The sequence below is a fragment of the Vespa crabro genome, chromosome 22 (assembly GCF_910589235.1).
Source record: "Vespa crabro chromosome 22, iyVesCrab1.2, whole genome shotgun sequence".
NCBI lineage: Eukaryota > Metazoa > Arthropoda > Insecta > Hymenoptera > Vespidae > Vespa > Vespa crabro.
Genome location: NC_060976.1, coordinates 4,053,671 through 4,066,933, shown reverse-complemented (window position 1 = coordinate 4,066,933; position 13,263 = coordinate 4,053,671). Strand labels below are relative to the sequence as shown.

Here is a 13,263-nt window from a genome sequence, read left to right as displayed (position 1 = left end):
ATCAAGTAATATCAGAGCTATTAAATTAGGGCTTTTCAAAAACGAATCACGGTAGTCGTATACGCTACGAGTGAAAGGTAGTGAATTTTTTTACTATTATCTCGCAGCTCCACTTTTGTTTTACTATTGTATGTATGCATGAAAATACACGAAAGAAAAAGAAAGAGAGAAAGTTGGCGTCAAAGAGAAAATGGCTTGTAAATGAATTAACTCGAACGGCAGTCGTCTTTGCATTCATGAAAATAATCATAATCATAAAAAATAAAGGAACGAAGGAGAGAAATGGAAGCTTTGTGAGAAACAAAAGGATAGCTAGTGAAACATTGCGTTCGTTCGCCCGGAATCGTTGCTTTCATGAGATCGACGTGCGCGAGAGATGAAATCTCATTTCTACGTACAATCGTGCGCGGATTTCACGATTTTCCCTCGGCGCACCGCACCGAGCGAATCGTCCAAAAGAGAGGAAGTGAAAGAGAGAGAGATGGCGAAAGAGGGGTTGAAGAGCAGCGATCGGGGACTCACTCCTTGCTCTCCATACAGAGGATGGTTATACGATATGGAGGGTTGATGCCTGACGAGAATGCAAGCTGGCTCGTTCGCGGAGACACGCCGCTAAACTTTGGATGACGGCAGTTAACCGAAATCAGGCCGAATCGATTATAACGGTCGGATCGTTGCCGCGAGATAGCACGAATTGACAGGAGGGAATTTAATGGGAAATTCCCACCCACTTCGCGTCCCACCTCTCGTTGTTGCTGTTGTCGCCAATGAAAGTTTGAACACGTTGCGGAGAAGAGCGATAGGAGTTGTCGTTTGTGTGTGTGTGTGTGTGTGTAAGATAGAGAGAGAGAGAGAGAGAGAGAGAGAGAAAAGGTATGAGAAGAAAGTAAAAAACAGCATTCTTCGTGAAAGAACCTTCTCGTCTCGCGAGTTTGCCTGTCTCTTCTTTCTTCATCTACCTCATTTTTTCTTTCTCCTGTTCCTTTTATATTTTCTTCTTTTTTTTCCTACTCGGCTCGTTAACGCGAAGTTTCAGCGGAGAACGCCAAGGTCTTTGCCGGATATCACGTCACAGACTTTCAATTTCCGGAATACGAAAGTTGCGCCCGGTAATTGAGAACCGCTGGTTTCTTTCTCTCTCTCTCTCTCTCTCTCTCTCTCTCTTTCCCTCTCTCTCTCTTTATATTACTTCTTTCTTTCTGGTTTATTCTTTATGCAAAATGATCGTTGACACTGATCGAGGGTACAAGATGCATCGCGAGAAAGTCTTTTTAAGGTTGACATACGAATAGAAATAAATTCACATAAGGGAGACTAAAATATAGGAACGTTAGGTATAATAGCGAACAAAAAATATCCTTTTCGTGGTTACAACAAATATTCCAAGGGAAACGAATGCGGGGAACATTGCGAGAAATTTTACGATATTGTACGAGATTCGTCAACGTCCGCGGTTATTTCGTTGGAAGGATTGCAAGTTCCGAGGAAATGGAAAAGGCGATTCGAAGTAAAATTTTCAAGAAGTAGACGATTTTGTTCATTGTAGGTAGATAGCTAAAAGTTCAAAAGGACGCGTAATGACGTATAATTGGTGTTTCTCTGAGCGTAAGCACTCTCGTCAGTGTTTTAGCTTTTCGCGTCTTTTTGGAAACTTGTGTTTCAACGTTGTAATGATTTTAATGCTAGCTAGTGTGTATGTGAGTGTCTTGTCTGAGGTTAGTATCAGAGTAGTATTATCGAAGGACAAAGTAGAGTAGCCGATGAGTGTGCCGGGTAGATATCGTGTAAGTCCGACTTAAACCCCTCCCGAGGCCTTTGCGGCGGGGTACCTTTCTTCCTTCTCTCTGTCTCTCTCTCTCTCTCTCTCTCTTTTCTTCCCTTTATGTCTTTCTCAACCCTCACCTTTCGACGAGAAACGGCTAGTAGCACACTCTCTAAAAAGTGCTCGCTTGGATTTCTAGCCTCGTCCATCCAGCAGGTTACAAGTGTTGGAGAGATCGAAAATGTGGCTCTTTCAACGGATGAACGAGAAAGTAACGAGAAATTGTGTTCAGGTTGATGCGACGTAAAAAGAAAAAATCTTTAATACGATTTTTTTCACTTCAAAGAGAAGTTATTATTTTACTTTTGGGCAATCGCAGGTTTGATTCTCTCTCTCTCTCTCTCTCTCTCTCGTTTCCATTAATTGCGATTAGCTTTTCCCGTATTCATTCTCTCTCTCTCTCTTTTGCTCTTCCATATTTTGACATTAAGTAAAATACCTATAGAAATACTATCGAAAACGAACTGGCAGGAACAGCGTATTTCTATACTTTGCGGGAATTATACATATCCATTCAAGCAGAGTCTCTATAGAAAGGTTTACATTGCAAATCGTTCCTTTCATTTGAATCGGTATGAATCAATTTAATAGACAGCGGATAATCGCGAACTGATCATTATTCAGCACGTTCATTAGGTTATCATGTCCGGACCAGTTCATGATTCGATCACGCGGTATCTCCTACACCATCTACACACATAACGGAATGATAAAGAGGTGGTTAACGTTACATTTACCTGTCGACGTATCCCGACTATTGCAAGGATTCGCCATAAGATTAATTAAATCGAACATCGATTGACGTAGACGTTCTCGTCACGCGATTTACGAGTTTCTAGGCCAGAAGGACGAGAAAAAGCACACTAAGCCTATGTGACTCGAGAGAATATCAAGAAAGATTGAATCGTTCGTAATACTTTCTTATCACGTAATTTGAATCCTCGAAAGGTATCATTCTCTTGTCAACAAGTAGTCTCGCGTGAACATTCAAAGTGTCCTATTCTCGTCGAAGTATACGTTTCTGAATAATCAGCCGACTGTCTTTTCTTTAAGTTTCCTTAGTATTTCGTAAAAGTTTGTTAAGAAGTGGTCGCGGAAAGGCGAGAAAAAACTTGGAAGAGAATGACGCAAAGAAAAAGAAAGAAGAGAAACAGAACGAACGAAAAAGAGAGAAAGGCGGGAGATTCGCAAAGAAGAGCGGTTGCGTCGTCCGGGACGGTCCGTTTCAAAGGTTTTCAAAACATTGTAAACCCCGCCTACTCTGTGTACGCGGATATACGTACGCGGGATACAAAGATAAGAGCTAAACTAGCGGCGAGCGACGTGTACACGCTGAGCTTCGTATTGTTGTCGTTGTCGAGGTGAGCTCGCTGGTAATGAAAAGAACTCCAAACTCTGCCTCTGTATTTCGCTTCTTCCTTCCTCTCTTTCTCCTCACTTTATCCTCTATCTTTCTCCCTCAGCCTATGGCAAGCCAACTCGGAGTAAAAGAGAAAAGAGACGAACATCCATTCCCTCTCTGCCTCCTCTTATTTTACCCCTCTTCTCTGTTTCTTTCTCTCCCTCCCTCCACCCCCCCCCCCCTCTCTCTCTCTCTCTCTCTCTCTCTCTCTCTCTTGCTCTCATGTTTCTTCATGCGCTCGTTGTGTTCGCCCTCTTGTTTTAATCACGACGCCACAAAGTACACCATTGTCTTTCTAGAATCGGTCCTGAGAAACTACCGTAGGAACGCTATAGCTCAACTCTTTTTCTCTCTATGCTCCAGTCCAGTGTGAGTAGATCGTAGAAAAATTCGCCTGAGATAGCAAACTGTTCATCGTCGCGCGCGACCTGCATCCGTTTTTTTCGATACTGATCCTCTTTTCTTTTCTCTGTTTCTCTCTTTCTTCTTCTTGTTTCTTTTTTTTTCTTTGCGAAAGCAATAAAAAATCAAAAAAGAAATTTTCTACAAGTCTATCCCTTTGGTCGCATTTGGCTTCGTTATAAACCAATTCCGTGCAATGATTTTGCTCGGAAAGCGAGGATTTATAGTGAAAATACGTGCACGAAAGGGTGGACTTCGGTGGAGGGATTCTTGTATAGGGAAAGGGATAAATTGAGAAGGACGCTTAGAGAAAGAAAGGGGGAGAATGAGAGAGAGAGAGAGAGAGAGAGAGAGAATATCGATCCTAGCGATCGCGTTTCATGGAAACTTGCGAAACGTTCCGTTCCACCGCGAACATCTACGTGCCGGATTGGTTTGTAATTCTATTACGTCGTCGGCGAGCCGTGGTAAGAGCAGTCGAGATGTGTATACACGTGGACGGGTTTACAAGAAAATGCATCGGTGCTCGTCCGGGTGCGAGTCTATCGGGTTTTAGTTTTCGATTCAATCGAACATTCCCCGAGACTCGATATTAATAACTGGAAATGTGCGATTTTCCTATCTTCTCCCTTTATCTCTATTTCTCTCAGCTTGCTCGAATACGAATAGAGAGAGAGAGAGAGAGAGAGAGAGAGAGAGAGAGTCCATCGTGAACACGCCCTAGCAAATCTTCTAGCGCGATCGTTTAAGGGCTCGATATAGATGACAAAGAATCGCGTTTGAAGGCTGAGAGTCTTTGAAGAGAGACGGAGAGCGGCACGACGGGAAGGAAGATTTTCTTTCTGAAGTATCTAAACGAGGAGCGCGCACGAAGAGTTAGAAGGGTGCGCCGAGTTTTGGAGACAAACGGCCGTAAGTTGTTGGCGCTGGCTGTCGAGGGATGTGGCGGCAGAAGTACCAGCGGCACTATCACTATCATTGGTCGTTCACCAATACACAGGCAACGGCACGTTGGAAGAAGGCAAACGTAAGGGAGACGAAGTTGCGCAGTGGTGTAAGAGAGGAGAGCTGGAGGGAAGAGAGGACAAGTAATTTCCTTGGAGGAGGCGTGAGGAGCATGCCGAAGGGGGTGGGTGCCGTGCAAGGAGGTGGAGGTGGTCCAAACTAAACTAAATAATATTGATGGCCAACGGAAATTGAAAGCCGTTAAGGTCTTCGGCGGTGTGAACTGCGAAAACGGCGGTGCTGCATAAATAAGACGACGTCGGTATTAGGATTAGGTCAATGCCTCTCGATTGTGAATTCATGAATATGATTTTACGCGAGAGAACTTTTTTTTCCAAGTGTCCTGGACATATTCGCCTGACTCACGAAAGGGAAAGAAGAAGAAGAAGAAGGAGAAAAAGTTATCGATACGAAATTTGTTGCAAAGACGAGACTCGATCGTTTTCACTTTTAAAGAATATTTATGTAGCGCCATTCGTTTGAATTTCTCGCGGCTTCATTTCTTTCTTGTTTTTAATCGATTCGGTGGATCGTCATATTTTCCTTTTCTTTTCGTAGCTAAAGATAGAACGTATTAAAAGGGAGCTGACTAAAGTTAAGGGTCAGGTGTGTGCCTGTCTCTAAGTACTCGCAGGTTGGAAGTTAAGCCCATACGGCTTTTCCAAGCGGTTTCGTAGAAACACCAAAAGTTTTGCGGAACAAGCCTCGAATCGTCGGTTCATGCAAATTCGACGTGGATGTATAGCACAAATGCTGAAAAATGGCCGGCTTAAAATATGCGAGAGTGTACCGGCGGCGATAGGTAAAGTTCTCGGCGCAATGCGCGTAATAAGCCTTTCCGATGTTTCAACCGTACCAGAACTCTTCTTTCTCTCTTTCTCCAGGGGAGAATCTTCAAAAGCGGACCTTTTTCGACCAAGTTCTTTAATGCACCCATGTGCATATTTTGTTAAGTATATATATGTCTGAATTAAAAAAACCGATTTATTTGAATTTTCGCGAGAAATCCCTTAATGGGAAACGCCTAATCAGATATCAATAATAAACATTTCCAATAATAGAGAATTCTTTGGCGCTAATTAACGTTTCCTTTCGATTCTCGAAAGTTTAGACCAAAAGTTTAGACTCGGCCGTGGATTTACAAATTTTTTCCATCGATATTAGCTTGTCCCGATATTCGTATCGACGTTCGTAGCAAGCTCACTTCGTTCCTCTACGCTTCCTATCGCTAGTACACCTAGTTCGTTGATGGAAATACGTCGATTAATCTTCCAACTTCAAGAAGATTCTATCGATGCGCGTAAAACAACTCTCGAGACGCAAAACGTAAAGAGAAAGATATCCTTGATATATTCGGTATATCGAGGTAAGAAGAGCAACGGCTTTAATTTCGAGCGGTCGTTATAGGAACGGTAGATATCCATCTGAGGCTACGTCACGAAGCATCGCGGGTCGATGAGGAGTGAGAGAGAATTTTCAAGATCCCCACGATCATTCATTCGAGATATCGTTTCGGTGTGCGCCGATGAAAAGAGAGAAATCTCGCCTTGGCTTCGTTATCCTGACAATGGCCGATGCCGGAATCCAAAGAGCACTTCCTCGTTCCAACCTTTCTAACGCCTTAGACTCCATCCCTTACCCTTATCCTCACTCTTTGCCTTTCGAGTCTCTCTCTCTCTCTCTCTCTCCATCTCTTTTTCTTTCTTCAGGTTCTGACTATCCGAAATCATATACGCTCGTTCACCGATGCGGCGTTCTCCATTAACGCGCAACCTGCAATCCTCCCTCGTCCCGACCACCAACGACCGGCCGATGCACGCATAATAGCGGCAAAGCCGTGCCATAAAGCGGTACCCAGTCATAAAGGCCTCTTCAATCTGAGAACGCGAAGGAAAAGCAGAATCGGAATGAGAATACTCCCACTCCGTATTCCCTGCTCTCCCTTTCCTTTTTTGTCGTTTTTCTCCGTTGCAAACGTACCACGAGATAGATATATATAGATGGATGGAGAGAGAGAGAGAGAGAGAGAAAGACGAGAGTATGAGACTCCGAGGAGTTCGCGGAGGTTATGCGAAGAAAAAGCGCGGTGGAGGAGAAGTGAGTTTTGTAGATAAAAAAGAAAGTAAAAAAAACACAAGGGAATTCTTGATCTCTTAGCGGGTTGACGCTTTTAATTCACGAGACGCGCGCGTCTCTTTTAATCGCGCCCCTTCCTCCACATCTTCCTTATCGCGACTCTTTTATTTATCTTTCTTCAAACTCTTTCTCCTCTCTATCTATCTCTTTCTTTCCTTTTTCCTATCCTTCATTCTCGGCACCTTCGAGCCCTCTCAGTTTAGCCCTTTTCCAGGTACCCCTTTCGCTTGCTCTTTGTACTACGAAGGTATTAGAATCCCCGATGTCGAGAGAATCGAGACGATAAAATCGTTCGATTAAATATAAATCACCGTCGATTCGGTACGTTCAAAGGAATTCGTGGATTCGTCGTCTTTCTCGTCCGACGATAAATTATACGAATCGTAGAACCACTTTGGGCTTATACATTATGTAAGAAGGGCATGATATTTGAGGACGGTGAGACTTCGAAAATGATGAGATAACATCTGGCTCAGCTTTCTGTTAATCGAATAAACCACTCGAGTGATATCTAACGTCAGTTAACTTATGGCTTATCAATTTTAATCGTGAACTTTAACATTTTCCATGTTTACTCGGAGGATGGATAAATTTTTCATTCGGTCGTTCCTATATTCTGTATATCCGGAGCGTGAAAGTATGATCTGAAGAAGAATGTGGAAGGAAGGAAGGAAGGAAGAAAGAAGAGAATCGGTAGTCGATGACCAAGGCAATGCGGAGGAAACAAAGGCAACGAAGAAGAAGAAGAGAATCTGTGTCCCTGGATTTTCCCTAGACGAAGCCAAGGACCGAGTTACGAGAGTCTTATATTTCAATTTGTCGAGTCCGGCATAAAATCGCGTTTTACGAGTCGTCGTTCGTGTTTCCGACCCACGGCGTCGATCTTCCTCGAATCTCTCGTCGTATCGCGCGGAAAATTCCTGTGGCGGTTAATCGCAGTGATTTTCTCGAGATCGACCGATAAGATCGAACGCACCAAAACTAACATTCAAGATAACACGTAAGTGAGCACTTACCTATCATCGATCGCGAAAAATCGATGAACGGATCGATCGAAAATATTTATTCTTTATTATTTGTTTTTTCACCTATTCGACTATCCCAAGAGACAAAAGTAATGGACAATTTCAATGGGAAATGAAAAATTTACGCAAGAACAGAGAAATTTTAAAGATACGTAAAGGAATCTGTATTTTTTTTTTTTTTTTTTTTTTTTTAAAGGTCAAAAGAAAATGGCCATTTTCGAGGAAATCTCTAAGAAATAATTCATCGGCAAGGTGATATAATTTTTTAATTACACAATGTCTTAGGATACGAATTTTTTAGCTTATTTAACAAACTTTCTTCGAATTTTCGATTAGAATAAACTATTCAAGAGAGTATGTATTTTTTTCTTGAAGTATTGAAAATAGATTCGAATAATTGACTCGGTCGAACGTTATTCTGTTAATTTTTCAGAAAACTATAATTCCTGCCGTAGATCGCATCGCGAAAGACTTGTGCTTGCGATAAGAAAGGATACTAAGATAAAGAATATGAAGAGGAGAGAAGGAAGAGAAAGGATGAGAGGCAGGTGGTAGAAGAACGCCAGAGTCGGAATGAAGGAAGGGGGAAAGAAAGAGGATGGTGGTAGGGGTAGAGTCTAGCGAGAGAGAGAGAGAGACTCGAAAAGTAGAAGACGGACGTAAAGTATCCTGGAGGGGGACGGGAGGAACGATAGGGAAAGGGAGGGAGAAGATAGGCGTCGGTGCATGCGCAAGAATTTCACACGTGAGCCCGCGAATCTGCGAGAGGCTCGCCTTGAGCGCGAGACTTCCTGCTGTTCAGTGTCGTGCGCGGTTTCGTACGCGACGCTTCGTTGTTATTATCGTCGTCCTTGTCGTCGTTCTCGCTGGCTCCTTCCCTACGGCTTCGATCCAGATACGACGATTGAAACTATTCGTCTTCCTGTTGGACACGTTTGTTTTCTGAATACGAAAACGAAATATGTCGAAGAAAGTAGCGTTTATAGGCGGATCGTTGCTTGAAACTATTAAAATTCTAAAAAAGTCTTTGATATTATCGGGCGTTTTTTGAAAGGTCACGTCTGCTCGGTCTGCTTCGTAATGCGAAGCTCCTCGAAAGAGAAAATCTTCCGAATAAGAACGAAAGACCGAGAGAGAATGGACCGATGGAACTTGCAAGGAGAAAAAGAACCTGATTCTCTGTACAATTAAATCCCTCAAAAGTGTTCGTTCACCGTAATCGAAGAGAGATCTCATTTCGATTCTCTTTAGATGAATTAATTCGGAAAACGTCAAAGGAAAGGGAGTCATTTGCGAGAAGTATTACATATTCGACGATATACCGATTTTAAAACGATAAAAGTGTTGAGAAAATCGTATGAAAAGGATCATCGTACCTTGTTCGATTTATCGAAAACGCGTTATCATCGTGTTACCGTCGAAGCGATCGAATCGATGACCGAATAACCGATAAGTGGCACTTCGCTGTAACGCCCGTGACGATCTAGTGCGTGAAATCTCAGCGCGTAATGACTCGTGATTGAAGGAAGGCCGTGAGTTCCGTTGGAACACGCTCGAGGGACACCTAGAGAGCGGGCATTTGCTGTATAATTGGACCTACCATAATGACAAGGTGCACGCGAGCCGGCGAATCGACTGCGTGACCGTGAGTGAGTAAAAGCAAACTGGAGAGAGAGAGAGAGAGAGAGAGAGAGAATCGGAGCACATTCAATGATTTTCTCGGCGTAAAACAAAGAAAAGTGTCCTCGTAACGGCGACAACTCTTCGCCCTAAAGCGCAAGGACACGGCAGGATTTAATTAAGGAGTAAGTGCTAGCATGGTCGCCATGGCTATTGTCATTCTACTCTTTCTTCCATTTTTCCTATCTTAATCGCGATGCGTTTCGTGTCGAGTCGTAGTCGGACATTCATCTCCTTAATGATCGTTGACGATCCTTAAATCCCATTGAAAAACGTACTCCACCACATTTTCTCCTATTATCTGAGATTTTCTTTCTAGGAAAAGCAGCTACCGTTCTTCACTCGAGATAACGAACTCGATTATCTAGCCTCATTGAATCCTTTCACTTAGCTTTGCAACATTTTCCGTTATCTCCTAATTTGCGTTCAATTATTTTCTCGATGTATCTATAATTTTTATTCTTTTATCTTTTGTATTGACCTTCGAGTATCCTCAATGTTTATCTTCCAATATATGTCCGTAGACGTGAGTAATATGCGTGCAAGTGACGATTCACTGAGGTTATTATCGTACTATCGCGAGTTCAGATAAGATCTCCAAAGTAGATTCTGCATACAGAAAGAGAGAAGAATAAGGGAAGAAGTAGAAGAATAGAGAGAGAGAGAGAGAAAGAGAGAGAGAGAGAGACAGAGGGAGAGGGAGAGGGAGAGAGGTATAGAGACACGTAATGTAATTTGGAACACCGGTGTGCGTTATATAACTTTATGGAACGAATAAACTTTTAATAGCTTCGTGATACGCATGGCCCAATCGTAATTTTCAAAATATTCGTACGCCACTGGTCTTTAAATGTATAATATTTTTCCGTAAAATTGTTTGAAATTTCACCGTCATTTTATTTATTCTTCATCGAGATAACAGTCGAGTACGCCTCTTACAGAATTTTTACGAAGAATAATAAATTGATTACAGCGTAGTTCGTTGTAATTACGAGATCGAAGAATAGGCGAAAAAAAAAAGAAAGAAAGAGCGCGTATTCAATGCCTCTTTCGATGCGCAATCTGAAGCTGACGGAGCTCGTTATTTTCGATGAATCCCGTCCAATCTCGTTTGCCTACTTATCACGCCGAAAAGCTCAAGAAGAAACGAAGTAGCTCGTTTCATCGACTAGCGAGCGTTTCGGTTTTTTAATTAATTTTTTTTTCTATCGATCAAACACGAAAGTTTCTCTTTGATGATGCACGCTGCAATACGGATCTTTCATTAACGAAACGCGATGCTTTTCTAAAACGATTAATGAAATCGAAATAACGAAGGACAACTTTTTTCATTCAATGAAAATATTCATAAGGTGTTAAAGAGCGAAGATATAATAGCAAGCGGTGTTTTTTTTACGTTTCTTTTTGTGACAGTAGTAAAATGGATACGTCACCGACTCTAAGTATTGGCGGATCGAGAGCCAGAGCAGCTCTTTTGACGACCACCGGCACAGGAAGTGGCGGTACCGACAGGAGGGTCGTTTTTCTGACGAGTCAAACGGTCGACGGTAATGGACACGAGACGAAAACTTGGCCGCATCATTGGTCACCCCACACGGTGAGTTGTTCTTTTTTTTTTTTTTTTATAAGTACCTTCGACGTCTTACGAAGGAAATTTTTGCAGCGAATCCTGCCAGAAATAGAGAAATCGTTGGGGGATGATTTTTTCCCCCTAATAATTTCAATACCCATGCGATATTTGTTTTTATGAATTCATGCTTTCTGATAATTAATAATTAATTAAAAATCAATATTATACGAAGTGATTCGTAATGATTCGTAAGAAAGAAATTTTTCGACATTACGAATCATTATGAAAGTGTTTTATTATTTCGTAGAGAATGGATCCTCCTTGAATTTGGTCAAAGTGCATTTCGTATGGGTCAAAGTATCGGCCATTATCGAGTATTTCGTGAAACATGACGGTGATAGGGGATCCCTTTAGCTATTGTGATTCCCCCTTTGGCGATTAGATATCGTACTTGGCCGCAAATTCTCCGTAATTCTGAATTCTGCTCATCACCCGCACGTATTCATACAACGCGTGCACATTTGAACCATACTATATAGATCAAATTCGCACGACTATATATTGTACCACTACATACGCTTCGAAATACATCTCGGTGGTACTCTTGGAGTTACTAGCGAAGAAAATAATAGTTGAATGAAATGGGTAGTTCTTGTAGCACTTACATCGAAATAGAAATGTGCGAGATAAAATGTTTTTATGATTATTCGAAAGGATTATTCGTGGGCGTTTAAAAATCATGAGAAAGGAATAGCTCGATCTCGAACGTGCGTGCATTTATGAGTCCGTTTCCTGATGGGCCAAAGCACACAAGAGAGAGAGAGAGAGAGAGAGAGAGAGTAAGGCGCCATCAGAGAAACCTTCGTACTTAGGTAACTCGTGGTAGAATTTGCATAGTTATTTGCCGTGCCGGATGAAAGTCGTTACAGGCTAGCTTCGAGAATTTCAAAGCCAAAATTACCTTAGAACTGGATCCCGTCTTCCGAGAGCATTGTGTTACTGTCATGATTTAAAGGATGGGCCTATAAACTGGCTTTACGCCTCGTAAACGCGTCTTATAATTTACCGTATTCCAACGTGATTCATCATGCGGCGAAAAAATTCATATCGCCTACCATCCGCGATATCATATAAAGCACTCGAATAAGTTATCACGCTGAATGAGTTTTGCATTTACTAGAACTCACGTACAAATATCTAATTTCGCGTAAATGAATATCTCGCTTGTGATCCTTACCCTTTGCGTCAATGAGGCGTACATGTTTCTGAAGAAAGACTGCATCCTTTTTATCCAAATCGAGAGGATATTCGTGAAAATGTTACATTCGCCGTTCTAATCGATCGTTTCGATATAAACTGAGAGAATGAAAAGTAAATGAGACTTTAGTTCCATTTAGTCGGTCCTACTTTTATCCTCGTATATCGATATAACTTTTCTATTTATAATTATTCGCTAATAAATGTGTTAGCAACGTAATGCGTTACGAATTTGTATAAGAGAATGCGACGATGATAGGTTATAAATCCATCGGAAAGCTCGGTACTTTTGTCGAATGAAATCGATCGAAAACGACATATCGAAGAGTACGGACCGCGGAGATACATTAAAAGCTCAGGACTTTGCCTTCCCTTTTTTCTCGTTTTAATCGTCGGTCGTTCCCGTCGAGTGCCGTGGAAAGCCACGGGAAAAAAAAATTTGTTGGCTCCCGTTTGCGAGCGCAAAGTTCACCGCACCGATTTCCTGCCACTGTAAATCAGGATCTTCCGATGACGTTTTTCCGTTCTCACGCAGTCTGTCCTTCTTTCTCCGACCGTCTCCACTTTTCTGCCCAATGGGCGCACATATTTTCTCTATTCTCTTCCTCTCTTCCTTCTCGCTATCCTGGACGCGAAACTTTTCCCGAAATCCCCCTCCACCTCTCTCCCCCGTCTCTCTGTGTCGTCGTTCGTAGCTCATATATATTCAGCTGCACGTTCGTTCGCGCCCATGGTCGAGAGTGAGAGAGAGAGAGAGAGAGAGAGAGAGAGAGAGAGAGAGAGAGAAAGAGCTATATCATAGCGTATCAACTGTTTTGTCAGTTTCTCGTAGGTACGCTGAATGAATGGGACTTGTTCCGTTTCTTCGTCCTCTCCTTCGGCCTTTATTCCCTTCTCTTTTCCATTGGAATTATCATCACTTCCCTCGTGTCACGATAGCTCGTACTTATCTGATATTTTTCTT

General features: G+C 42.3%; 1 protein-coding gene across 6 annotated transcripts in view; it reads left to right on the top strand.

Annotated features, from left to right (window-relative positions):
- Window positions 1–13,263, top strand: part of LOC124431718 (zeta-sarcoglycan) — a 156,335-nt gene that overhangs the window by 14,007 nt on the left and 129,065 nt on the right. Inside the window, exons 1-2 of one of the 6 annotated variants that reach the window (XM_046979917.1) lie at window positions 8,519–9,597; window positions 10,889–11,069. In XM_046979917.1, coding sequence (XP_046835873.1) covers window positions 10,893–11,069 — 177 coding nt within the window. In that variant the 5' untranslated portion in view covers window positions 8,519–9,597; window positions 10,889–10,892. Of the gene's footprint in view, window positions 1–8,518; window positions 9,598–10,885; window positions 11,070–13,263 lie in introns of those variants that run through there. The other 5 variants (XM_046979916.1, XM_046979918.1, XM_046979922.1 and 2 more) reach the window with 5 other exon arrangements.